Raw genomic sequence first — 22,594 nt, forward strand, 5'->3', positions numbered from 1 at the left:
TACTTTCTACATAAGAGCTAACTGTTTGATACTTTCTACATAAGAGCTAATTGTTTGATACTTTCTACATACGAGCTAATTGTTTGATACTTTCTTCTAAGAACTAATTGTTTGATAATTTCTACATAAGAACTAATTGTTTGATACTTTCTACATAAGAACTAATTGTTTGATACTTTCTACATAGGAGCTAATTGTTTGATACTTTCTTCTAAAAACTAATTGTTTGATACTTTCTAGTAAGAACTAATTGTTTGATACCTTCTACATAAGAACTAATTGTTTGATACTTTCTACATAAGAACTAATTGTTTGATACTTTCTACTAAGAGCTAATTGTTTGATACTTTCTACACAAGAACTAATTGTTTGATACTTTCTACATAAGAACTAATTGTTTGATACTTTCTACATAAGAACTAATTGTTTGATACTTTCTATATAAGAACTAACTGTTTGATACTTTCTACTAAGAACTAATTGTTTGATACTTTCTACTAAGAACTAATTGTTTGATACTTTCTACATAAGAGCTAATTGTTTGATTCTTTCTACATAAGAACTAATTGTTTGATACTTTCTAGATATGAGCTAATTGTTTGATACTTTCTACATAAGAGCTAATTGTTTGATACTTTCTACTAAGAACTAATTGTTTGATACTTTCTATATGAAAGCTTATTGTTTGATACTTTCTACATAAGAGCTAACTGTTTGATACTTTCTACATAAGAGCTAATTGTTTAATACTTTCTACATAAGAGCTAATTGTTTGATACTTTCTACATAAGAACTAATTGTTTGATACTTTCTACATAGGAGCTAATTGTTTGATACTTTCTACATAGGAGCTAATTGTTTGATACTTTCTTCTAAGAACTAATTGTTTGATACTTTCTACATAAGAACTAATTGTTTGATACTTTCTACATACGAGCTAATTGTTTGATACTTTCTTCTAAGAACTAATTGTTTGATACTTTCTACACAAGAACTAATTGTTTGATACTTTCTACATAAAAAATAATTGTTTGATACTTTCTATATAAGAACTAACTGTTTGATACTTTCTACTAAGAACTAATTGTTTGATACTTTCTACATAAGAGCTAATTGTTTGATACTTTCTACTAAGAACTATTTGTTTGATAATTTTTGTATAAGAGCTAATTGATACGTTCTTATAAAAACTAATTTTCTGATACTTTGTGTACAAGAGCTAGTTATTTAATACTTTATGGATAAGAGTTAACTGCTTGATACTTCTAAGAAGCTGCTGTGGTTGACTGCAGTGACACAGTTATTCATTTTGAATGTTCTCACACATTTACTGTAATTAATCATTGAACTCCTGTCATACATTGTTCTGTTCTCTACATTAATACTTACAACAATGGATAAAGGTGTGAGGAACTTCCACATAATTCTCCAGTACTGGTAATGGAATGGATACCTGCCAATCATCACCTTCACATCGTCAAGGAAACGTTCGATACCTATTAAAGGAAACTTATAGAATTGATATAAAACTATATTTTATAGACATATCTTTATTACTCCACAAAACTATACTTTGTAGACATGTCTTTTAGGTTCCACAAAACTATACTTTGTAAACATATCTTTTAGGTTCCATAAAACCACACTTTGTAGACATATCTTTTAGGTTCCATAAAACTACACTTTGTAGACATATCTTTTAGGTTCCACAAAACTATACTTTGTAGACATATCTTTATTACTCCACAAAACTATACTTTGTAAACATATCTTTTAAGATCCATAAAATTATACTTTGTAGACATATCTTTATTACTCCATAAAACTATACTTTGTAGACATATCTTTATTACTCCATAAAACTATACTTTGTAGACATATTTTTATTACTCCATAAAACTATACTTTGTAGACATATCTTTATTACTCCATAAAACTATACTTTGTAGACATATCTTTTAGGTTCCATAAAACTATACTTTGTAGACATATCTTTATTACTCCATAAAACTATACTTTGTAGACATATCTTTATTACTCCATAAAACTATACTTTGTAGACAAATTTTTTACTCCATAAAACTATACTTTATAGACATATTTTATTACTCCATAAAACTATACTTTGTAGACAAATTTTTTACTCCATAAAACTATACTTCGTAGACATATTTTTATTACTCCATAAAACTATACTTTGTAGACATATTTTTATTACTCCACAAAACTATACTTTGTAGACATATCTTTATTACTCCACAAAACTATACTCTGTAGACATATCTTTATTACTCCATAAAACTATACTTTGTAGACATATCTTTTAGATTTCATAAAACAGTAATTTTTAAACGTATGTTCACTACTCCATAAAACAATACTTTCCAGACGTATCTTTACATATCAATAAAACAATACTTTCACAATGGTTTGTTTCAAATACACAATAGTTGATGAAACACTAGAACCAAATGGCCTAAAACTGTGGATAAAAATCACACTGACTGTAGTTGTCCCCCATATTCCTCTTTATTTATCTATTGCATATTTGTAATCATAGGAACACACTTTTGGAGTATTACTAAAGTTAAGTAAATCTATCATGTGTGAAAGCTTTAGATTCAACTTTTTAAATTACAATTTACTTTCCAATCTTGTGAATTAAACAAAACTCACTCCAACAGTTACTTAAGTTATAGGAAGAATGTTAATATTTTGTTTAGAAACTGGTTCTCCTACCAACTTCACATAACTACATATCTAACAAAAATAACACCAATATTACAATAATTCTGTCTCTTACTTACCATACAACCATCCTACCACAAGAACTTCAATGACTCCAATGAACAAAGCAGAAAAACTTGCACAATAGTTGTCTAGCAGTTGAAGTACATACATACCACCCTAGTAAAAGTAAACCAGAATTATACAAACCACCCAAGTAAAAGTAAACCAGAATTATACAAACCACCCTAGTAAAAGTAAACCAGAATTATTGCCATTGAATTATAAAATAAAAAGATAATTTAAATATTAGGTTTTTGTCACAGACTTCACAATCATTTAACTTTGGGGTGTGTATGCACAATTATAATTAGTTAAGATATTTATATATATATTTGGTTGAATATTAAAACAATATTACAAACCTCTGTGCAGATCACTAGTCCAAGTAGAAACATGATAATACAACACAGAGCCAGAATGTAATGTTTATTACGTCTTAATCGGTGAGGACAGGTATCCACAATTGTTGTCACAACAGTTTCAATCAAGGTAAACTGCAGACAGAAACAATAGAAACAAACGGTTTTAATATAGATAAACTATGGACAGAAACAATACAGACAAACAATTTTAATATAGATAAACTATGGACAGAAACAATACAGACAAAGAGATTTAATACAGATAAAATTATGGACAAAAACAATACAGACAAAGAGTTTTAATACAGATAAACTATGGACAGAAACAATACAGATAAAGAGTTTTAATATGGATAAACTATGGACAGAAACAATACAGACAAAAAGTTTTAATACAGATAAACTATGGACAGAAACAATACAGATAAAGAGTTTTAATATAGATAAACTATGGACAGAAACAATACAGACAAAGAGTTTTAATATAGATAAACTATGGATAGAAACAACACAGACAAAGAGTTTTAATACAGATAAACTGTGGACAGAAACAATACAGACAAAGACTTTTAATACAGACAAAGAGTTTTAATACAGATAAACTATGGACAGAAACAATACAGACAAAGAGTTTTAATACAGATAAACTATGGACAGAAACAATACAGACAAAGGGTTTTAATACAGATAAACAATGGACAGAAACAATACAGATAAAGAGTTTTAATACAGATAAACTATGGACAGAAACAATACAGACAAAGAGTTTTAATATAGATAAACTGTGGACAGAAACAACACAGACAAAGAGTTTAAAATACAGATAAACTATGGACAAAAACAATACAGACAAAGAGTTTTAATACAGATAAAGACTTTTAATACAGATAAACTGTGGACAGAAACAATACAGACAAAGACTTTTAATACAGACAAAGAGTTTTAATACTGACAAACTATGGACAGAAACAATACATACAAAGAGTTTTAATACAGATAAACTATGGACAGAAACAATACAGACAAAGCGTTTTAATGTAGATAAATTATGGACAGAAACAATACAAACAAAGAGTTCTGATATAGATAAACTATGTACAGAAACAATACAGACAAAGAGTTTTAATACAGATAAACTATGGACAGAAACAATACAGACAAAGAGTTTTAATATAGATAAACTATGGACAGAAACAATACAGACAAAGAGTTTTAATACTGATAAACTATGGACAGAAACAATACAGACAAAGAGTTTTAATACAGACAAACTGTGGACAGAAACAATACAGACAAAGACTTTTAATACAGACAAAGAGTTTTAATACAGATAAACTATGGACAGAAACAATACAGACAAAGAGTTTTAATACAGATAAACTATGGACAGAAACAATACAGACAAAGGGTTTTAATACAGATAAACAATGGACAGAAACAATACAGATAAAGAGTTTTAATACAGATAAACTATGGACAGAAACAATACAGACAAAGAGTTTTAATATAGATAAACTGTGGACAGAAACAACACAGACAAAGAGTTTAAAATACAGATAAACTATGGACAAAAACAATACAGACAAAGAGTTTTAATACAGATAAAGACTTTTAATACAGATAAACTGTGGACAGAAACAATACAGACAAAGACTTTTAATACATACAAAGAGTTTTAATACAGATAAACTATGGACAGAAACAATACAGACAAAGCGTTTTAATGTAGATAAATTATGGACAGAAACAATACAAACAAAGAGTTCTGATATAGATAAACTATGTACAGAAACAATACAGACAAAGAGTTTTAATACAGATAAACTATGGACAGAAACAATACAGACAAAGAGTTTTAATATAGATAAACTATGGACAGAAACAATACAGACAAAGAGTTTTAATATAGATAAACTATGGATAGAAACAACACAGACAAAGAGTTTTAATACAGATAAACTGTGGACAGAAACAATACAGACAAAGACTTTTAATACAGACAAAGAGTTTTAATACAGATAAACTATGGACAGAAACAATACAGACAAAGAGTTTTAATACAGATAAACTATGGACAGAAACAATACAGACAAAGGGTTTTAATACAGATAAACAATGGACAGAAACAATACAGATAAAGAGTTTTAATACAGATAAACTATGGACAGAAACAATACAGACAAAGAGTTTTAATATAGATAAACTGTGGACAGAAACAACACAGACAAAGAGTTTAAAATACAGATAAACTATGGACAAAAACAATACAGACAAAGAGTTTTAATACAGATAAAGACTTTTAATACAGATAAACTGTGGACAGAAACAATACAGACAAAGACTTTTAATACAGACAAAGAGTTTTAATACTGACAAACTATGGACAGAAACAATACATACAAAGAGTTTTAATACAGATAAACTATGGACAGAAACAATACAGACAAAGCGTTTTAATGTAGATAAATTATGGACAGAAACAATACAAACAAAGAGTTCTGATATAGATAAACTATGTACAGAAACAATACAGACAAAGAGTTTTAATACAGATAAACTATGGACAGAAACAATACAGACAAAGAGTTTTAATATAGATAAACTATGGACAGAAACAATACAGACAAAGAGTTTTAATACTGATAAACTATGGACAGAAACAATACAGACAAAGAGTTTTAATACAGACAAAGTGTTTTAATACTGATAAACTATGGACAGAAACAATACAGACAAAGAGTTTTAATACAGATAGACTATGGACAGAAACAATACAGACAAAGAGTTTTAATACAGATAAAATTATGGACAGAAACAATACAGACAAAGAGTTTTAATACTGATAAACTATGGACAGAAACAATACAGACAAAGAGTTTTAATACAGATAAACTGTGGACAGAAACAATACAGACAAAGAGTTTTAATACTGATAAACTATGGACAGAAACAATACAGACAAAGAGTTTTAATACAGATAGACTATGGACAGAAACAATACAGACAAAGAGTTTTAATACAGATAAAATTATGGACAAAAACAATACAGACAAAGAGTTTTAATATAGATAAACTATGGACAGAAACAATACAGACAAAGAGTTTTAATATAGATAAACTATGGATAGAAACAACACAGACAAAGAGTTTTAATACAGATAAACTGTGGACAGAAACAATACAGACAAAGACTTTTAATACAGACAAAGAGTTTTAATACAAATAAACTATGGACAGAAACAATACAGACAAAGAGTTTTAATACAGATAAACTATGGACAGAAACAATACAGACAAAGAGTTTTAATACAGACAAACTATGGACAGAAACAATACATACAAAGAGTTTTAATACAGATAAACTATGGGCAGAAACAATACAGATAAAGAGTTTTAATATAGATAAACTATGGACAGAAACAATACAGGCAAAGAGTTTTAATACAGATAAACTATGGACAGAAACAATACAGACAAAAAGTTTTAATACAGATAAACTATGGACAGAAACAATACAGATAAAGAGTTTTAATATAGATAAACTATGGACAGAAACAATACAGACAAAGGGTTTTAACATAGATAAACTATGGATAGAAACAACACAGACAAAGAGTTTTAATACAGATAAACTGTGGACAGAAACAATACAGACAAAGACTTTTAATACAGACAAAGAGTTTTAATACAGATAAACTATGGACAGAAACAATACAGACAAAGAGTTTTAATACAGACAAAGAGTTTTAATACTGATAAACTATGGACAGAAACAATACAGACAAAGAGTTTTAATACAGATAGACTATGGACAGAAACAATACAGACAAAGAGTTTTAATACTGATAAACTATGGACAGAAACAATACAGACAAAGAGTTTTAATACAGATAAACTGTGGACAGAAACAATACAGACAAAGAGTTTTAATACAGACAAAGAGTTTTAATACTGATAAACTATGGACAGAAACAATACAGACAAAGAGTTTTAATACAGATAGACTATGGACAGAAACAATACAGACAAAGAGTTTTAATACAGATAAAATTATGGACAAAAACAATACAGACAAAGAGTTTTAATATAGATAAACTATGGACAGAAACAATACAGACAAAGAGTTTTAATATAGATAAACTATAGATAGAAACAACACAGACAAAGAGTTTTAATACAGATAAACTGTGGACAGAAACAATACAGACAAAGAGTTTTAATACAAATAAACTATGGACAGAAACAATACAGACAAAGAGTTTTAATACAGATAAACTATGGACAGAAACAATACAGACGAAGAGTTTTAATACAGATAAACTATGGCCAGAAACAATACAGACAAAGAGTTTTAATACAGATAAACAATGGACAGAAACAATACAGATAAAGAGTTTTAATAGAGATAAACTATGGACAGAAACAATACAGATAAAGAGTTTTAATAGAGATAAACTATGGACAGAAACAACACAGACAAAGAGTTTAAAATACAGATAAACTATGGACAAAAACAATACAGACAAAGAGTTTTAATACAGATAAAGACTTTTAATACAGATAAACTGTGGACAGAAACAATACAGACAAAGGCTTTTAATACAGACAAAGAGTTTTAATACTGATAAACTATGGACAGAAACAATACATACAAAGAGTTTTAATACAGATAAACTATGGACAGAAACAATACAGACAAAGCATTTTAATATAGATAAATTATGGACAGAAACAATACAAACAAAGAGTTCTGATATAGATAAACTATGGACAGAAACAATACAGACAAAGAGTTTTAATATAGATAAACTATGGACAGAAACAATACAGACAAAGAGTTTTAATACAGATAAACTATGGACAGAAACAATACAGACAAAGAGTTTTAATACAGATAAACTGTGGACAGAAACAATACAGACAAAGAGTTTTAATACAGACAAAGAGTTTTAATACTGATAAACTATGGACAGAAACAATACAGACAAAGAGTTTTAATACAGATAGACTATGGACAGAAACAATACAGACAAAGAGTTTTAATACAGATAAAATTATGGACAAAAACGATACAGACAAAGAGTTTTAATATAGATAAACTATGGACAGAAACAATACAGACAAAGAGTTTTAATATAGATAAACTATGGATAGAAACAACACAGACAAAGAGTTTTAATACAGATAAACTGTGGACAGAAACAATACAGACAAAGACTTTTAATACAGACAAAGAGTTTTAATACAAATAAACTATGGACAGAAACAATACAGAGAAAGAGTTTTAATACAGACAAACTATGGACAGAAACAATACATACAAAGAGTTTTAATACAGATAAACTATGGACAGAAACAATACAGATAAAGAGTTTTAATATAGATAAACTATGGACAGAAACAATACAGGCAAAGAGTTTTAATACAGATAAACTATGGACAGAAACAATACAGACAAAAAGTTTTAATACAGATAAACTATGGACAGAAACAATACAGATAAAGAGTTTTAATATAGATAAACTATGGACAGAAACAATACAGACAAAGGGTTTTAACATAGATAAACTATGGATAGAAACAACACAGACAAAGAGTTTTAATACAGATAAACTGTGGACAGAAACAATACAGACAAAGACTTTTAATACAGACAAAGAGTTTTAATACAGATAAACTATGGACAGAAACAATACAGACAAAGAGTTTTAATACTGATAAACTATGGACAGAAACAATACAGACAAAGAGTTTTAATACAGATAGACTATGGACAGAAACAATACAGACAAAGAGTTTTAATACAGATAAAATTATGGACAGAAACAATACAGACAAAGAGTTTTAATACTGATAAACTATGGACAGAAACAATACAGACAAAGAGTTTTAATACAGATAAACTGTGGACAGAAACAATACAGACAAAGAGTTTTAATACAGATAAACTGTGGACAGAAACAATACAGACAAAGAGTTTTAATACAGACAAAGAGTTTTAATACTGATAAACTATGGACAGAAACAATACAGACAAAGAGTTTTAATACAGATAGACTATGGACAGAAACAATACAGACAAAGAGTTTTAATACAGATAAAATTATGGACAAAAACAATACAGACAAAGAGTTTTAATATAGATAAACTATGGACAGAAACAATACAGACAAAGAGTTTTAATATAGATAAACTATGGATAGAAACAACACAGACAAAGAGTTTTAATACAGATAAACTGTGGACAGAAACAATACAGACAAAGACTTTTAATACAGACAAAGAGTTTTAATACAAATAAACTATGGACAGAAACAATACAGACAAAGAGTTTTAATACAGATAAACTATGGACAGAAACAATACAGACAAAGAGTTTTAATACAGATAAACTATGGCCAGAAACAATACAGACAAAGAGTTTTAATACAGATAAACAATGGACAGAAACAATACAGATAAAGAGTTTTAATAGAGATAAACTATGGACAGAAACAATACAGATAAAGAGTTTTAATAGAGATAAACTATGGACAGAAACAACACAGACAAAGAGTTTAAAATACAGATAAACTATGGACAAAAACAATACAGACAAAGAGTTTTAATACAGATAAAGACTTTTAATACAGATAAACTGTGGACAGAAACAATACAGACAAAGGCTTTTAATACAGACAAAGAGTTTTAATACTGATAAACTATGGACAGAAACAATACATACAAAGAGTTTTAATACAGATAAACTATGGACAGAAACAATACAGACAAAGCATTTTAATATAGATAAATTATGGACAGAAACAATACAAACAAAGAGTTCTGATATAGATAAACTATGGACAGAAACAATACAGACAAAGAGTTTTAATATAGATAAACTATGGACAGAAACAATACAGACAAAGAGTTTTAATACAGATAAAGACTTTTAATAGAGATAAACTGTGGACAGAAACAATACAGACAAAGGCTTTTAATACAGACAAAGAGTTTTAATACTGATAAACTATGGACAGAAACAATACGTACAAAGAGTTTTAATACAGATAAACTATGGACAGAAACAATACAGACAAAGAGTTTTAATATAGATAAACTATGGACAGAAACAATACAGATAAAGAGTTTTAATATAGATAAACTATGGACAGAAACAATACAGACAAAGAGTTTTAATACAGATAAAACTATGGACAAAAACAATACAGACAAAGAGTTTTAATACAGATAAACTATGGACAGAAACAATACAAAGAGTTTTAATACAGATAAACTATGGACAGAAACAATACAGACAAAGAGTTTTAATACAGATAAAATTATGGACAAAAACAATACAGACAAAGAGTTTTAATACAGATAAACTATGGACAGAAACAATACAGACAAAGAGTTTTAATACAGATAAACTATGGACAGAAACAATACAGACAAAGAGTTTTAATATAGATAAACTATGGACAGAAACAACACAGACAAAGAGTTTAAAATACAGATTAACTATGGACAAAAACAATACAGACAAAGAGTTTTAATACAGATAAAGACTTTTAATACAGATAAACTGTGGACAGAAACAATACAGACAAAGGCTTTTAATACAGACAAAGAGTTTTAATACTGATAAACTATGGACAGAAACAATACATACAAAGAGTTTTAATACAGATAAACTATGGACAGAAACAATACAGACAAAGCGTTTTAATATAGATAAATTATGGACAGAAACAATACAAACAAAGAGTTCTGATATAGATAAACTATGGACAGAAACAATACAGACAAAGAGTTTTAATATAGATAAACTATGGACAGAAACAATACAGACAAAGAGTTTTAATACAGATAGACTATGGACAGAAACAATACAGACAAAGAGTTTTAATACAGATAAAATTATGGACAAAAACAATACAGACAAAGAGTTTTAATATAGATAAACTATGGACAGAAACAATACAAAGAGTTTTAATACAGATAAACTATGGACAGAAACAATACAAAGAGTTTTAATACAGATAAACTATGGACAGAAACAATACAAAGAGTTTTAATACAGATAAACTATGGACAGAAACAATACAGACAAAGAGTTTTAAATCATTAACTTAATATATTAACTTTATGTTCAGTATGTTTAATTCTTTAAGTTTACTGTAGTTTAATTTGATGTAGTTGTGGTATATTAACTTTATGTTCAGTATGTTTAATTCTTTAAGTTTACTGTAGTTTAATTTGATGTAGTTGTCGTATATTAACTTTATGTTCAGTACGTGTATCTTTTATAGTTTTATATAATGCTGCTGTTGTGTTTCAGTTTCAATTAGATATATACTTGTAGGTAACAAATACAGAAGTATATAAATTACAAATATCTTCAGTTGCTTGTCAAACTGATCAGAACATACCTGTGTTCCCATCCCCAGAGTCATGAGCATAAAGAAAAACAAAAAGGACCACAAGGGTGAGACAGGAAGTCTGGCTACTGCTTCAGGGTAAGCAATAAATGCCAAACCAGCACCTGAAACAGAAGTTGCCCTTAATGAACGGTTAAGAGAGAAAGATAAACAATAGCCATCACTTAATTATTGTGTGTTGAAAGCAGAGACAGTGAAAGTTCAGCAAAATAGGCTTAGTTCCACACATTGCTGTGTGTGTAACTGGAGTAATGTTAAGATTAGTTATAGTTATATTTAAGGAAAACATAAACTAATTTTAATAACCTTAACAATCTATATAATTGACATTAATGGCACTTAGTGATGATTTGATAAACATGTCTATAGGAACTGTATTAATTTTCATTTCATAAACATATCGTTTATTAAATGTACTCCCTTATATTTCATTAACCTGTCTTGCCTAGTCTAAAAGACACTATTATTGTAATTTTGAATTAATTATTAAACAGTTTCTCTTCTGATAAACATTATAAGATGAACAACTACACAACTATCAGTTTCTCTTCTGATAAACATTACAAGATAAACAACTACACAACTATCAGTTTCTCTTCAGATAAACATTACAAGATGAACAACTACACAACTATCAGTTTCTCTTCTGATAAACATCACAAGATAAACAACTACACAACTATCAGTTTCTCTTCTGATAAACATTACAAGATAAACAACTACACAACTATCAGTTTCTCTTCTGATAAACATTACAAGTAAGCAACCACACAACTAACAGTTTCTCTTCTGATAAACATTACAAGTAAACAACTACACAACTAACAGTTTCTCTTCTGATAAACATTACAAGTAAACAACTACACAACTATCAGTTTCTCTTCTGATAAACATTACAAGATGAACAACTACAAAACTACCAAACAGTTTTTAATTAAAACAAACATAATTCACCTTGAGCAGCAACCTCAGACACAGGAACCCCTAGCTCGTGAGCCATGAATCCCACAATACTAAATATAACAAATCCTGCAAAGACACTGGTGCCACAGTTACCAAAGGTGATGACCAGAGAATCCCTGAAATAATTAAAAGAGTATAAATCTTAAAAGGTACATAAATTACTGATAAAGTTCTATACAGACATTACTATGATTAAAATTAATGGAACAAAATAAAGTTACCATACAACCATGCAACATACCTAAAACAGTTGTTATGGAAACGGTTATAACTTGCCAAGGTGATCAGTCCTCCCCAACATGGAGACAAGGAAAAGAATATTTGCATTGCCGCATCAGCCCAAACCTAAATATAAAATTAAATAATAATGCTCGATAGTTCAATATATTGAAATATTGTAAAGTTTACAGAATTTAAATATAATGATTCAAAAGACTTTCAGAAGATAACAATGAACAGTACTGATCAAGCAACCAGATTTAATAATTATATGGTTCAACCAGTACTGACTCAAGTGAAAACACTGTTATATTAACTACCAAAATACAAACATTAACATAATAATCAAATAACAATACTGACACGTTCACTTTCAAAACACAAACATTAACATAATAATTAAATCAAAATAATGAAATATTCACACTATCTCACCATATTAAACAGTAACATGTCAGTACAATAACTCACATTCTTCACCATATTAAACAGTAACATGTTAGTACAATAACTCACATTCTTCACCATATTAAACAGTAACATGTTAGTACAATAACTCACATTCTTAACCATATTAAACAGCAACATATTAGTACAATAACTCACATTCTTCATCATATTAAACAGTAACGTGTTAGTACAATAACTCACATTCTTCATCATATTAAACAGTAATATGTTAGTACAATAACTCACCTTCTTCACCATATTAAACAGTAACGTGTTAGTACAATAACTCACATTCTTCATCATATTAAACAGTAACGTGTTAGTACAATAACTCACATTCTTCACCATATTAAACAGTAACATGTTAGTACAATAACTCACATTCTTCATCATATTAAACAGTAACATGTTAGTACAATAACTCACCTTCTTCACCATATTAAACAGCAACATATTAGTACGATAACTCACATTCTTCACCATATTAAACAGTAACATGTTAGTACAATAACTCACATTCTTCACCATATTAAACAGCAACATGTTAGTACAATAACTCACATTCTTCACCATATTAAACAGCAACATATTAGTACAATAACTCACATTCTTCACCATATTAAACAGTAACATGTTAGTACAATAACTCACATTCTTCACCATATTAAACAGCAACATATTAGTACAATAACTCACATTCTTCACCATATTAAACAGCAACATATTAGTACAATAACTCACATTCTTCAACATATTAAACAGTAACATGTTAGTACAATAACTCACATTCTTCACCATATTAAACAGCAACATGTTAGTACAATAACTCACATTCTTCACCATATTAAACAGCAACATATTAGTACAATAACTCACATTCTTCACCATATTAAACAGTAACATGTTAGTACAATAACTCACATTCTTCACCATATTAAACAGTAACATGTTAGTACAATAACTCACATTCTTCACCATATTAAACAGCAACATATTAGTACAATAACTCACATTCTTCATCATATTAAACAGCAACATGTTAGTACAATAACTCACATTCTTCACCATATTAAACAGCAACATATTAGTACAATAACTCACATTCTTCACCATATTAAACAGTAACATGTTAGTGCAATAACTCACATTCTTCACCATATGAAACAGTAACATGTTAGTACAATAAATCACATTCTTCATCATATTAAACAGCAACATGTTAGTACAATAAATCACATTCTTCAACATATTAAACAGCAACATATTAGTACAATAACTCACATTCTTCATCATATTAAACAGTAACATATTAGTACAATAACTCACATTCTTCACCATATGAAACAGCAACATACTAGTACAGTAACTAACACTTACTTCACCATATTAAACAGTAACATACTAGTACAGTAACTAACACTGATTTCACCATATTAAACAGTAACATACTAGTACAGTAACTAACACTGATTTCACCATATTAAACAGCAACATACTAGTACAGTAACTAACACTGATTTCACCATATTAAACAGTAACATACTAGTACAATAACTAACACTTACTTCACCATATTAAACAGTAACATACTAGTACAGTAACTAACACTGATTTCACCATATTAAACAGTAACATACTAGTACAGTAACTAACACTTATTTCACCATATTAAACAGTAACATACTAGTACAAGAACTCACTTTTACTTCCCCTGTACTCACCTTTGCTTCTTTTAGTCGATGCCACTCAGGGGTGAGATAAAATAATACTCCATCATATGCTCCATTCAGCGTAGCTCCACGAATCAAAAGAATAACCAACACTATGTAAGGAAATACGGCTGTGAAGTAAACAACCTATAAATAAAATAACAATGAGAAACAATGAGATAACAAATAATAACATTGTTAGATGAGATAGAAGTAAATCAGTCAACAAAACAATAACACTGCCATATGAGTTAGAAGACAAACTGGCAACAAAACAGTAACATTGTTAGATGAGTCAGAAGACAACCTGGCAATGAAACAGTAACACTGTTAGATGAGTTAGAAGACAACCTGGCAAGAAAACAGTAATATTGTTAGATGAGTTAGAAGACAGCCTGGCAACAAAACAGTAACATTGTTAGATGAGTCAGAAGACAACCTGGCAACAAAACAGTAACATTGTTAGATGAGTTAGAAGACAACCTGGCAAGAAAACAGTAACATTGTTAGATGAGTTATAAGACAGCCTGGCAACAAAACAGTAACATTGTTAGATGAGTTAGAAGACAACCTGGCAAGAAAACAGTAACATTGTTAGATGAGTTAGAAGACAACCTGGCAACAAAGTAACATTGTTAGATGAGTTAGAAGACAACCTGGCAACAAAACAGTGACATTGTTAGATGAGTTAGAAGACAACCTGGGAACAAAACAGAAACATTGTTAGATGAGTTAGAAGACAACCTGGCAACAAAACAGTAACATTGTTAGATGAGTTAGAAGACAGCCTGGCAACAAAACAGTGACATTGTTAGATGAGTTAGAAGACAACCTGGCAACAAAACAGTGACATTGTTAGATGAGTTAGAAGACAACCTGGCAACAAAACAGTGACATTGTTAGATGAGTTAGAAGACAACCTGGCAACAAAACAGTAACATTGTTAGATGAGTTAGAAGACAACCTGGCAACAAAACAGTGACATTGTTAGATGAGTTAGAAGACAGCCTGGCAACAAAACAGTGACATTGTTAGATGAGTTAGAAGACAACCTGACAACAAAACAGTAACATTGTTAGATGAGTTAGAAGACAGCCTGGCAACAAAACAGTGACATTGTTAGATGAGTTAGAAGACAACCTGGCAACAAAACAGTAACATTGTTAGATGAGTTAGAAGACAGCCTGGCAACAAAACAGTGACATTGTTAGATGAGTTAGAAGACAACCTGGCAACAAAACAGTAACATTGTTAGATGAGTTAGAAGACAACCTGACAACAAAACAGTAACATTGTTAGATGAGTTAGAAGACAGCCTGGCAACAAAACAGTGACATTGTTAGATGAGTTAGAAGACAACCTGGCAACAAAACAGTGACATTGTTAGATGAGTTAGAAGACAGCCTGGCAACAAAACAGTGACATTGTTAGATGAGTTAGAAGACAACCTGACAACAAAACAGTAACATTGTTAGATGAGTTAGAAGACAGCCTGGCAACAAAACAGTGACATTGTTAGATGAGTTAGAAGACAACCTGGCAACAAAACAGTAACATTGTTAGATGAGTTAGAAGACAGCCTGGCAACAAAACAGTGACATTGTTAGATGAGTTAGAAGACAACCTGGCAACAAAACAGTGACATTGTTAGATGAGTTAGAAGACAACCTGGCAACAAAACAGTAACATTGTTAGATGAGTTAGAAGACAGCCTGGCAACAAAACAGTGACATTGTTAGATGAGTTAGAAGACAACCTGGCAACAAAACAGTGACATTGTTAGATGAGTTAGAAGACAACCTGGCAACAAAACAGTAACATTGTTAGATGAGTTAGAAGACAACCTGACAACAAAACAGTAACATTGTTAGATGAGTTAGAAGACAGCCTGGCAACAAAACAGTGACATTGTTAGATGAGTTAGAAGACAACCTGGCAACAAAACAGTAACATTGTTAGATGAGTTAGAAGACAGCCTGGCAACAAAACAGTGACATTGTTAGATGAGTTAGAAGACAACCTGGCAACAAAACAGTGACATTGTTAGATGAGTTAGAAGACAACCTGGCAACAAAACAGTAACATTGTTAGATGAGTTAGAAGACAACCTGGCAACAAAACAGTAACATTGTCAGATGAGTTAGAAGACAACCTGGCAACAAAACAGTGACATTGTTAGATGAGTTAGAAGACAACCTGGCAACAAAACAGTGACATTGTTAGATGAGTTAGAAGACAACCTGGCAACAAAACAGTAACATTGTTAGATGAGTTAGAAGACAACCTGGCAACAAAACAGTGACATTGTTAGATGAGTTAGAAGACAACCTGGCAACAAAACAGTAACATTGTTAGATGAGTTAGAAGACAACCTGGCAACAAAACAGTAACATTGTTAGATGAGTTAGAAGACAACCTGGGAACAAAACAGTAACATTGTTAGATGAGTTAAAAGACAATCTAGTAACTAAATAATAATATTACAAATTATTATTTGAGGAAGTAAAACTATTATTATTAAATAGAATCCAATTTGTTGACAATCAACCCAGTCTCATCATCCACTTTCTCATAACAAAATGTTTATTATGTAAATGAAATTATTCAAGTTATGTTTCAAAGATTAAAGAACTGTTTCAATGATCGGCTCCATATCTCTGATAATCACCTTGGCTAATGTTCTCTCCTCATGAGAAAGTAAACTATTTTTAAATAAATCCACTGTTTAAATCTAAAATATGTAGTGAAGGATACCTTTCCTATGCTCTTAATGCCTCGCACCAAACAGAAAAAGATGACAATCCAGCATGCCAAGAGACACAAGGCCAATTGCCACTTAACAGCACCAAGGTTGTGGAGGCCATCCGTCAAGTCCAGCACAAAGTTACTGAAATGTATTTAATACAAATCATCTGGGGGGGCCATTTAATTTAGGTATATCAAGAGACTTGTAATAGTTTACCATCTAATATTAAAACTCTGAATGTGAAACTATCTTGCTTTAAGCATGTTAAAACAGATAAAAATATGTAAAAATAAATATGACAATTTGAAGTTAACATTTTCATATAAATTAAATCCCTGATTACTTTGTATCAAGTGCTTACAGATCTGATATAGGAAATCATACATTATATACAGTTTCTTCACTTTTATGTGTCACAGATGAGTTATAAACAGATACAGAGCTACTTTACCTTTTGTGTCACAAGTGAGTTATGAAACAGATACTTTGTGTTTGTTACAACATTATCTGAATTACATGAAGACAACTCTTTCTGCACTGGTGATATCCACATTAAATGGTATTAAGATATGCTGTTATACAGCTTCTATATATCTTTGTGAATAGAAACTGAAAGTCCTTTTTATTATTTCTGTGGAATGAATAATTTATTAAAATTTCTTGTTGGAAAAACTTACTGGAAGTACTCATCACTGGCCATTTTGGTGTTGTCTGTTGAGTTGGACAACACTGACCATTCTTCAGAACTGACCATTTCCTTCAGAATGCATGTACCATTAGCTAAAACTGTACCATTATTAGCAGTACAGTTTTTGGTATCAAATTTCCGGCAAGCTGTGGAGAAAATAACATTAATAACCATAAAGTCTTCTTGATTATGTAGTTGTGGGCAAACATTGAATAACTTACAACCAATATCTCTAAAGAATATCTACATGTAACAAGTGCTACATCCATAAATATCTACATATAACAATAAATACACTCATAAATATCTACATGTAAGAACTAATATATTCTTAAATATCATAATGTAACAACTGCTACATTCTTAAATATCTACATGTAACAACTGCTACATCCATAAATATTTACATGTAAGAACTGCTATATTCATAAATATCTACATGTAACAACTGCTACATTCATAAGTATCTACATGTAAAAACTGTAACATTCATAAGTATCTACATGTAACAACTGCAACATCCATAAATATTTACATGTAAGAACTGCTATATTCATAAATATCTACATGTAACAACTGCTACATTCATAAGTATCTACATGTAAAAACTGTAACATTCATAATTATCTACATGTAACAACTGCAACATCCATAAATATCATAATGTAAGAAGCACAACATCGATAAACATTCCACAATTATTACAATTAGTTAAGAAACAGTATTTATAGAAATATTCAAAAACTGGCATAAAGAATTAGCTAAATGTAAGCTTGTAATAAAAATCATACACAAAATGAAACTTTATTAACACTAACATTAATGTGTTAAACACACCATGTAACATTTAATATTAGCTTGTCTTACATACCATATGGTATTGTAATGAGTTACAAGTTGTTAAGGTGTCTATATCTTGCAGATAGTGTTCACCAGTTACTACTCAGTACACACATCAGTTATTAAGGTGTACATATCATACTGTCATGTTCACTAGTTATCAAGGTGTGAACATCTTACCATTGGTGTTCCACCAATTATCACATGAGCTCCAAGGAAGCTGGCTGGTAAAAGATGAGAAAAGGTAAAATAATGACCATGCCAGAATCATGTTGTAGTAGATCCCAACAAGAAAAGACATTGTCACCATGGCATATCCGAGACCTAGAGAGAAGATACACATTAATATAGATGTTTTAGTACTAATACATGTATGGTAAAAGTTGGAAGAGACCAGAGACGTCACTAGGTATATAAGAGATTCTGGCCCATAAGGATGAGAATCTCTGATGTTTCAGTATGACATCCATTACGGTTTTCTACTTTGATTTTTCATGTCACCAACTGTATATATTCGAAGCTCTGTCAGCTAGAAATGTCGCATGAACTCCATGTGCTAGTACTTAGGGATGCCTCTGGAAAAGATATGTTTAGCAAGGCATATCCCAGGCTTGTAGATACAACAAAGATGTGTTTCATTACACAAATATCTTGCATAACTAAACATATCCTCAAGACACTAAATACAAATGGCAATCATTTTTATAGTTATGAATCCTCAATTATCCTCATGCTGGCAATACAATACAATATGATTTGAAAATGGAGAACAGTAAAACTATTTTAAAGAGTAAGATTCTAAATTCCCACCTTAGAAGTAAAACAAAATTTTCCTTGAGACTGGATTTGAAAATCTGAAAGGAAAAAAAGTTTAATACTTAAAGTGAAATGTATATCCAAGAGATACTTACCCCCTCTCACTAAATACCTTTTCTCATTATGTATATCCAACAGATACTTACCCCCTCTCACTAAATAACTTTTCTCATTATGTATATCCAACAGATACTTACCCCCTCTCAATAAATACCTTTTCTCATTATGTATATCCAACAGATACTTAACCCCTCTCACTAAATACCTTTTCTCATTACGTATTTCCAACAGATACTTACCCCTTCTTACTAAATACCTTTTGTCATTATGTATATCCAACAGATACTTACCCCTCTCACTAAATACCTTTTCTCATTATGTATTTCCAACAGATACTACTTACCCCCTCTCACTAAATACCTTTTCTCATTGTAAATTCTGAATGCTTGCCTTTAGCTCTCTGTCTCCTGCTCCTGCACATCTACATGTAAATAGTTATGCAGCAGTTCTCCATCAATAGGAGTGCGACACAATCCCTATTGTAACTAGTGCCCTCTCCACACTTCTACTTGTTCATCACTTCCAGATTGGTCAAAAGACCTTCATCACATATCACTGGAAGTGGGAAATGTGAAAAGAGGTAGGTATCTATTGGCAATACATTTTTAATGTAGGAACATGTTAACTTCCAGTACAATAGGTGCAGGTAGCCAGGTTGCTTTGCAACATAAAACACCAACCAACCAATAAGATATCTTACCTCCTTTCATAAAATACTCAAAATTCAACACTGAACTGGTGGAGAGAAAAATATTACATTTCAGCTGAGGACCAAACCAAATTCAATCCAGATACATTCTTCTTTCTTTTATGACTGTATTACCAACTAATGGGACCCACGGGTATTGAGTGGCTAGAGTGTGACAAACTATAGTGTTAGTTTGATGTCATAGTAGTTCATTGGTAGAAAAAGAATCACCTACCTCTTCACCTTGAAACGACCTTCTGTATCAAAAATTGACTTCTCTTATGCAAATATCCAACCTAACCAACACCTGGTCCAACATGAACTGACACCCACAGATGGACTACATCTCTAGTACAAAACCTGGTGGCATTTTGTATGGTTCTTTCAAGCCACGGTAATACACAGGTGGGAATACATGTGCTTCATCCAGCTAAAACCAGTATCAGATTTGTTGGGAATCAACAGAGAGCAAACGGTATGAAGGACTGCAAATTTGAAGTGCATCCATGATACAATTCAAAACATGGTGGCATTGGACATTTCTCATCCAGTCCATGGTTGGAGGAGGACTACTGGTCAGAATACATGTGAGGACTGGATCATCCCCAACCAATACCTGGCCTTCCAGGAAATACTTCAAGATAATAGTATACAGGAGGAACGTTTTAGCCTGAGAGGCAAACTGCAACATACAGTCATGACATAGTGAAATACTTCAATCACAACCTGGCTCTATCTAAAATTGTATGTCAGATCTGCAGTAAGAAAAGAATCTCATTACAGACACAATTTTAATTATGATCGGATGATCTCCAGCCAACACCAGACACACTGGGAATGTACATCCAGAGGATAGTAGGAATGAAGAATACCACACTGATGAAATGCAATCTCTCAGATATATAAATATACATTAATATGGCATAGTGTTACAACCAAAACCAGCAGTATCTATAACTGCACACTAGTTCAACAGGCTCAAAAACACAGAGCACCAGAGAGGTGCAGCAATTCCTGTCTGCTTTACCCACTTATGTTCATAAGTGAATGGTTTGTGATGAACATATTCATGAAGAAGACCACTAGAGAGAAATAGAGGTGGTCTCCTAGGGAAAACCCCATCTCTACATTGTAGGTACTCTAATCCTGTGACATACTGTTTCAGCATAGATATCAGTTGAACAGAAACACACAACCAACACTTGACAGCGACTGGAATTGTAACTTAGGTGTGCTGTAGTAAGAGCTACAACATAATAAACATTGAGCATGGTTGCAGAATAAACAGTGCAGATTATGAAAAAAAAAAAAAGTATACCTGGTCAGGCACCTCTTGTTATAGAGTGAAATTCACAACATACTAGAAAAATACTCTTAAAAATAAAGAAACAACAGAAATATAGCACAGAAAAACTAAGTCTGTTATATAAAGGAAACCACTGACAAACGTATAAGTAAAAATAAGCAAATCTGTACAGTACTACTACAGTTGATGCCAAATGTGGAGAAACTGCTAGTTACGATAGTGTTTGTATTTCATTCTAACTGGTGGAGAGCTGCTGCATATTTAATGACATGTGTATATCTAGAAATGGAAGGAGGAAGGAACGTTGAACATTTGTGCCAATAGAGGGCAGTGCCAGTCAAGAAAATCTATTTCTCTAAGGAGGTAAGCTGTATTAAAATTAAAGGGTGTCACCAGTTGATTGTTCCACAGACAAACTGATATAATAGAAATTGGTTATCAGTTCAATTGAACATTCAGAAACCGTATTAACAGTTAATAAACAAAGAGTAACAATTAATATACTTTTAGTTAATTTAATACAACAGCAGTAAC

General features: G+C 30.7%; 1 protein-coding gene across 3 annotated transcripts in view; it reads right to left on the reverse strand.

Annotated features, from left to right (window-relative positions):
• The window catches only part of LOC143228671 (sodium- and chloride-dependent glycine transporter 1-like), a 69,293-nt gene that overhangs the window by 5,718 nt on the left and 40,981 nt on the right, over positions 1–22,594 (reverse strand). For all 3 annotated transcript variants that reach the window (XM_076459921.1, XM_076459920.1, XM_076459922.1), the window contains 10 exons: positions 19,371–19,514; positions 18,340–18,496; positions 17,671–17,803; positions 14,929–15,063; positions 12,780–12,883; positions 12,530–12,654; positions 11,567–11,679; positions 3,153–3,284; positions 2,808–2,907; positions 1,390–1,496 (listed from right to left, as the gene is read on the reverse strand). In XM_076459921.1, coding sequence (XP_076316036.1) covers positions 1,390–1,496; positions 2,808–2,907; positions 3,153–3,284; positions 11,567–11,679; positions 12,530–12,654; positions 12,780–12,883; positions 14,929–15,063; positions 17,671–17,803; positions 18,340–18,496; positions 19,371–19,514 — 1,250 coding nt within the window. The remainder of the gene's footprint in view (positions 1–1,389; positions 1,497–2,807; positions 2,908–3,152; positions 3,285–11,566; positions 11,680–12,529; positions 12,655–12,779; positions 12,884–14,928; positions 15,064–17,670; positions 17,804–18,339; positions 18,497–19,370; positions 19,515–22,594) is intronic.

This window comes from Tachypleus tridentatus, chromosome 10, assembly GCF_004210375.1.
Source record: "Tachypleus tridentatus isolate NWPU-2018 chromosome 10, ASM421037v1, whole genome shotgun sequence".
NCBI lineage: Eukaryota > Metazoa > Arthropoda > Merostomata > Xiphosura > Limulidae > Tachypleus > Tachypleus tridentatus.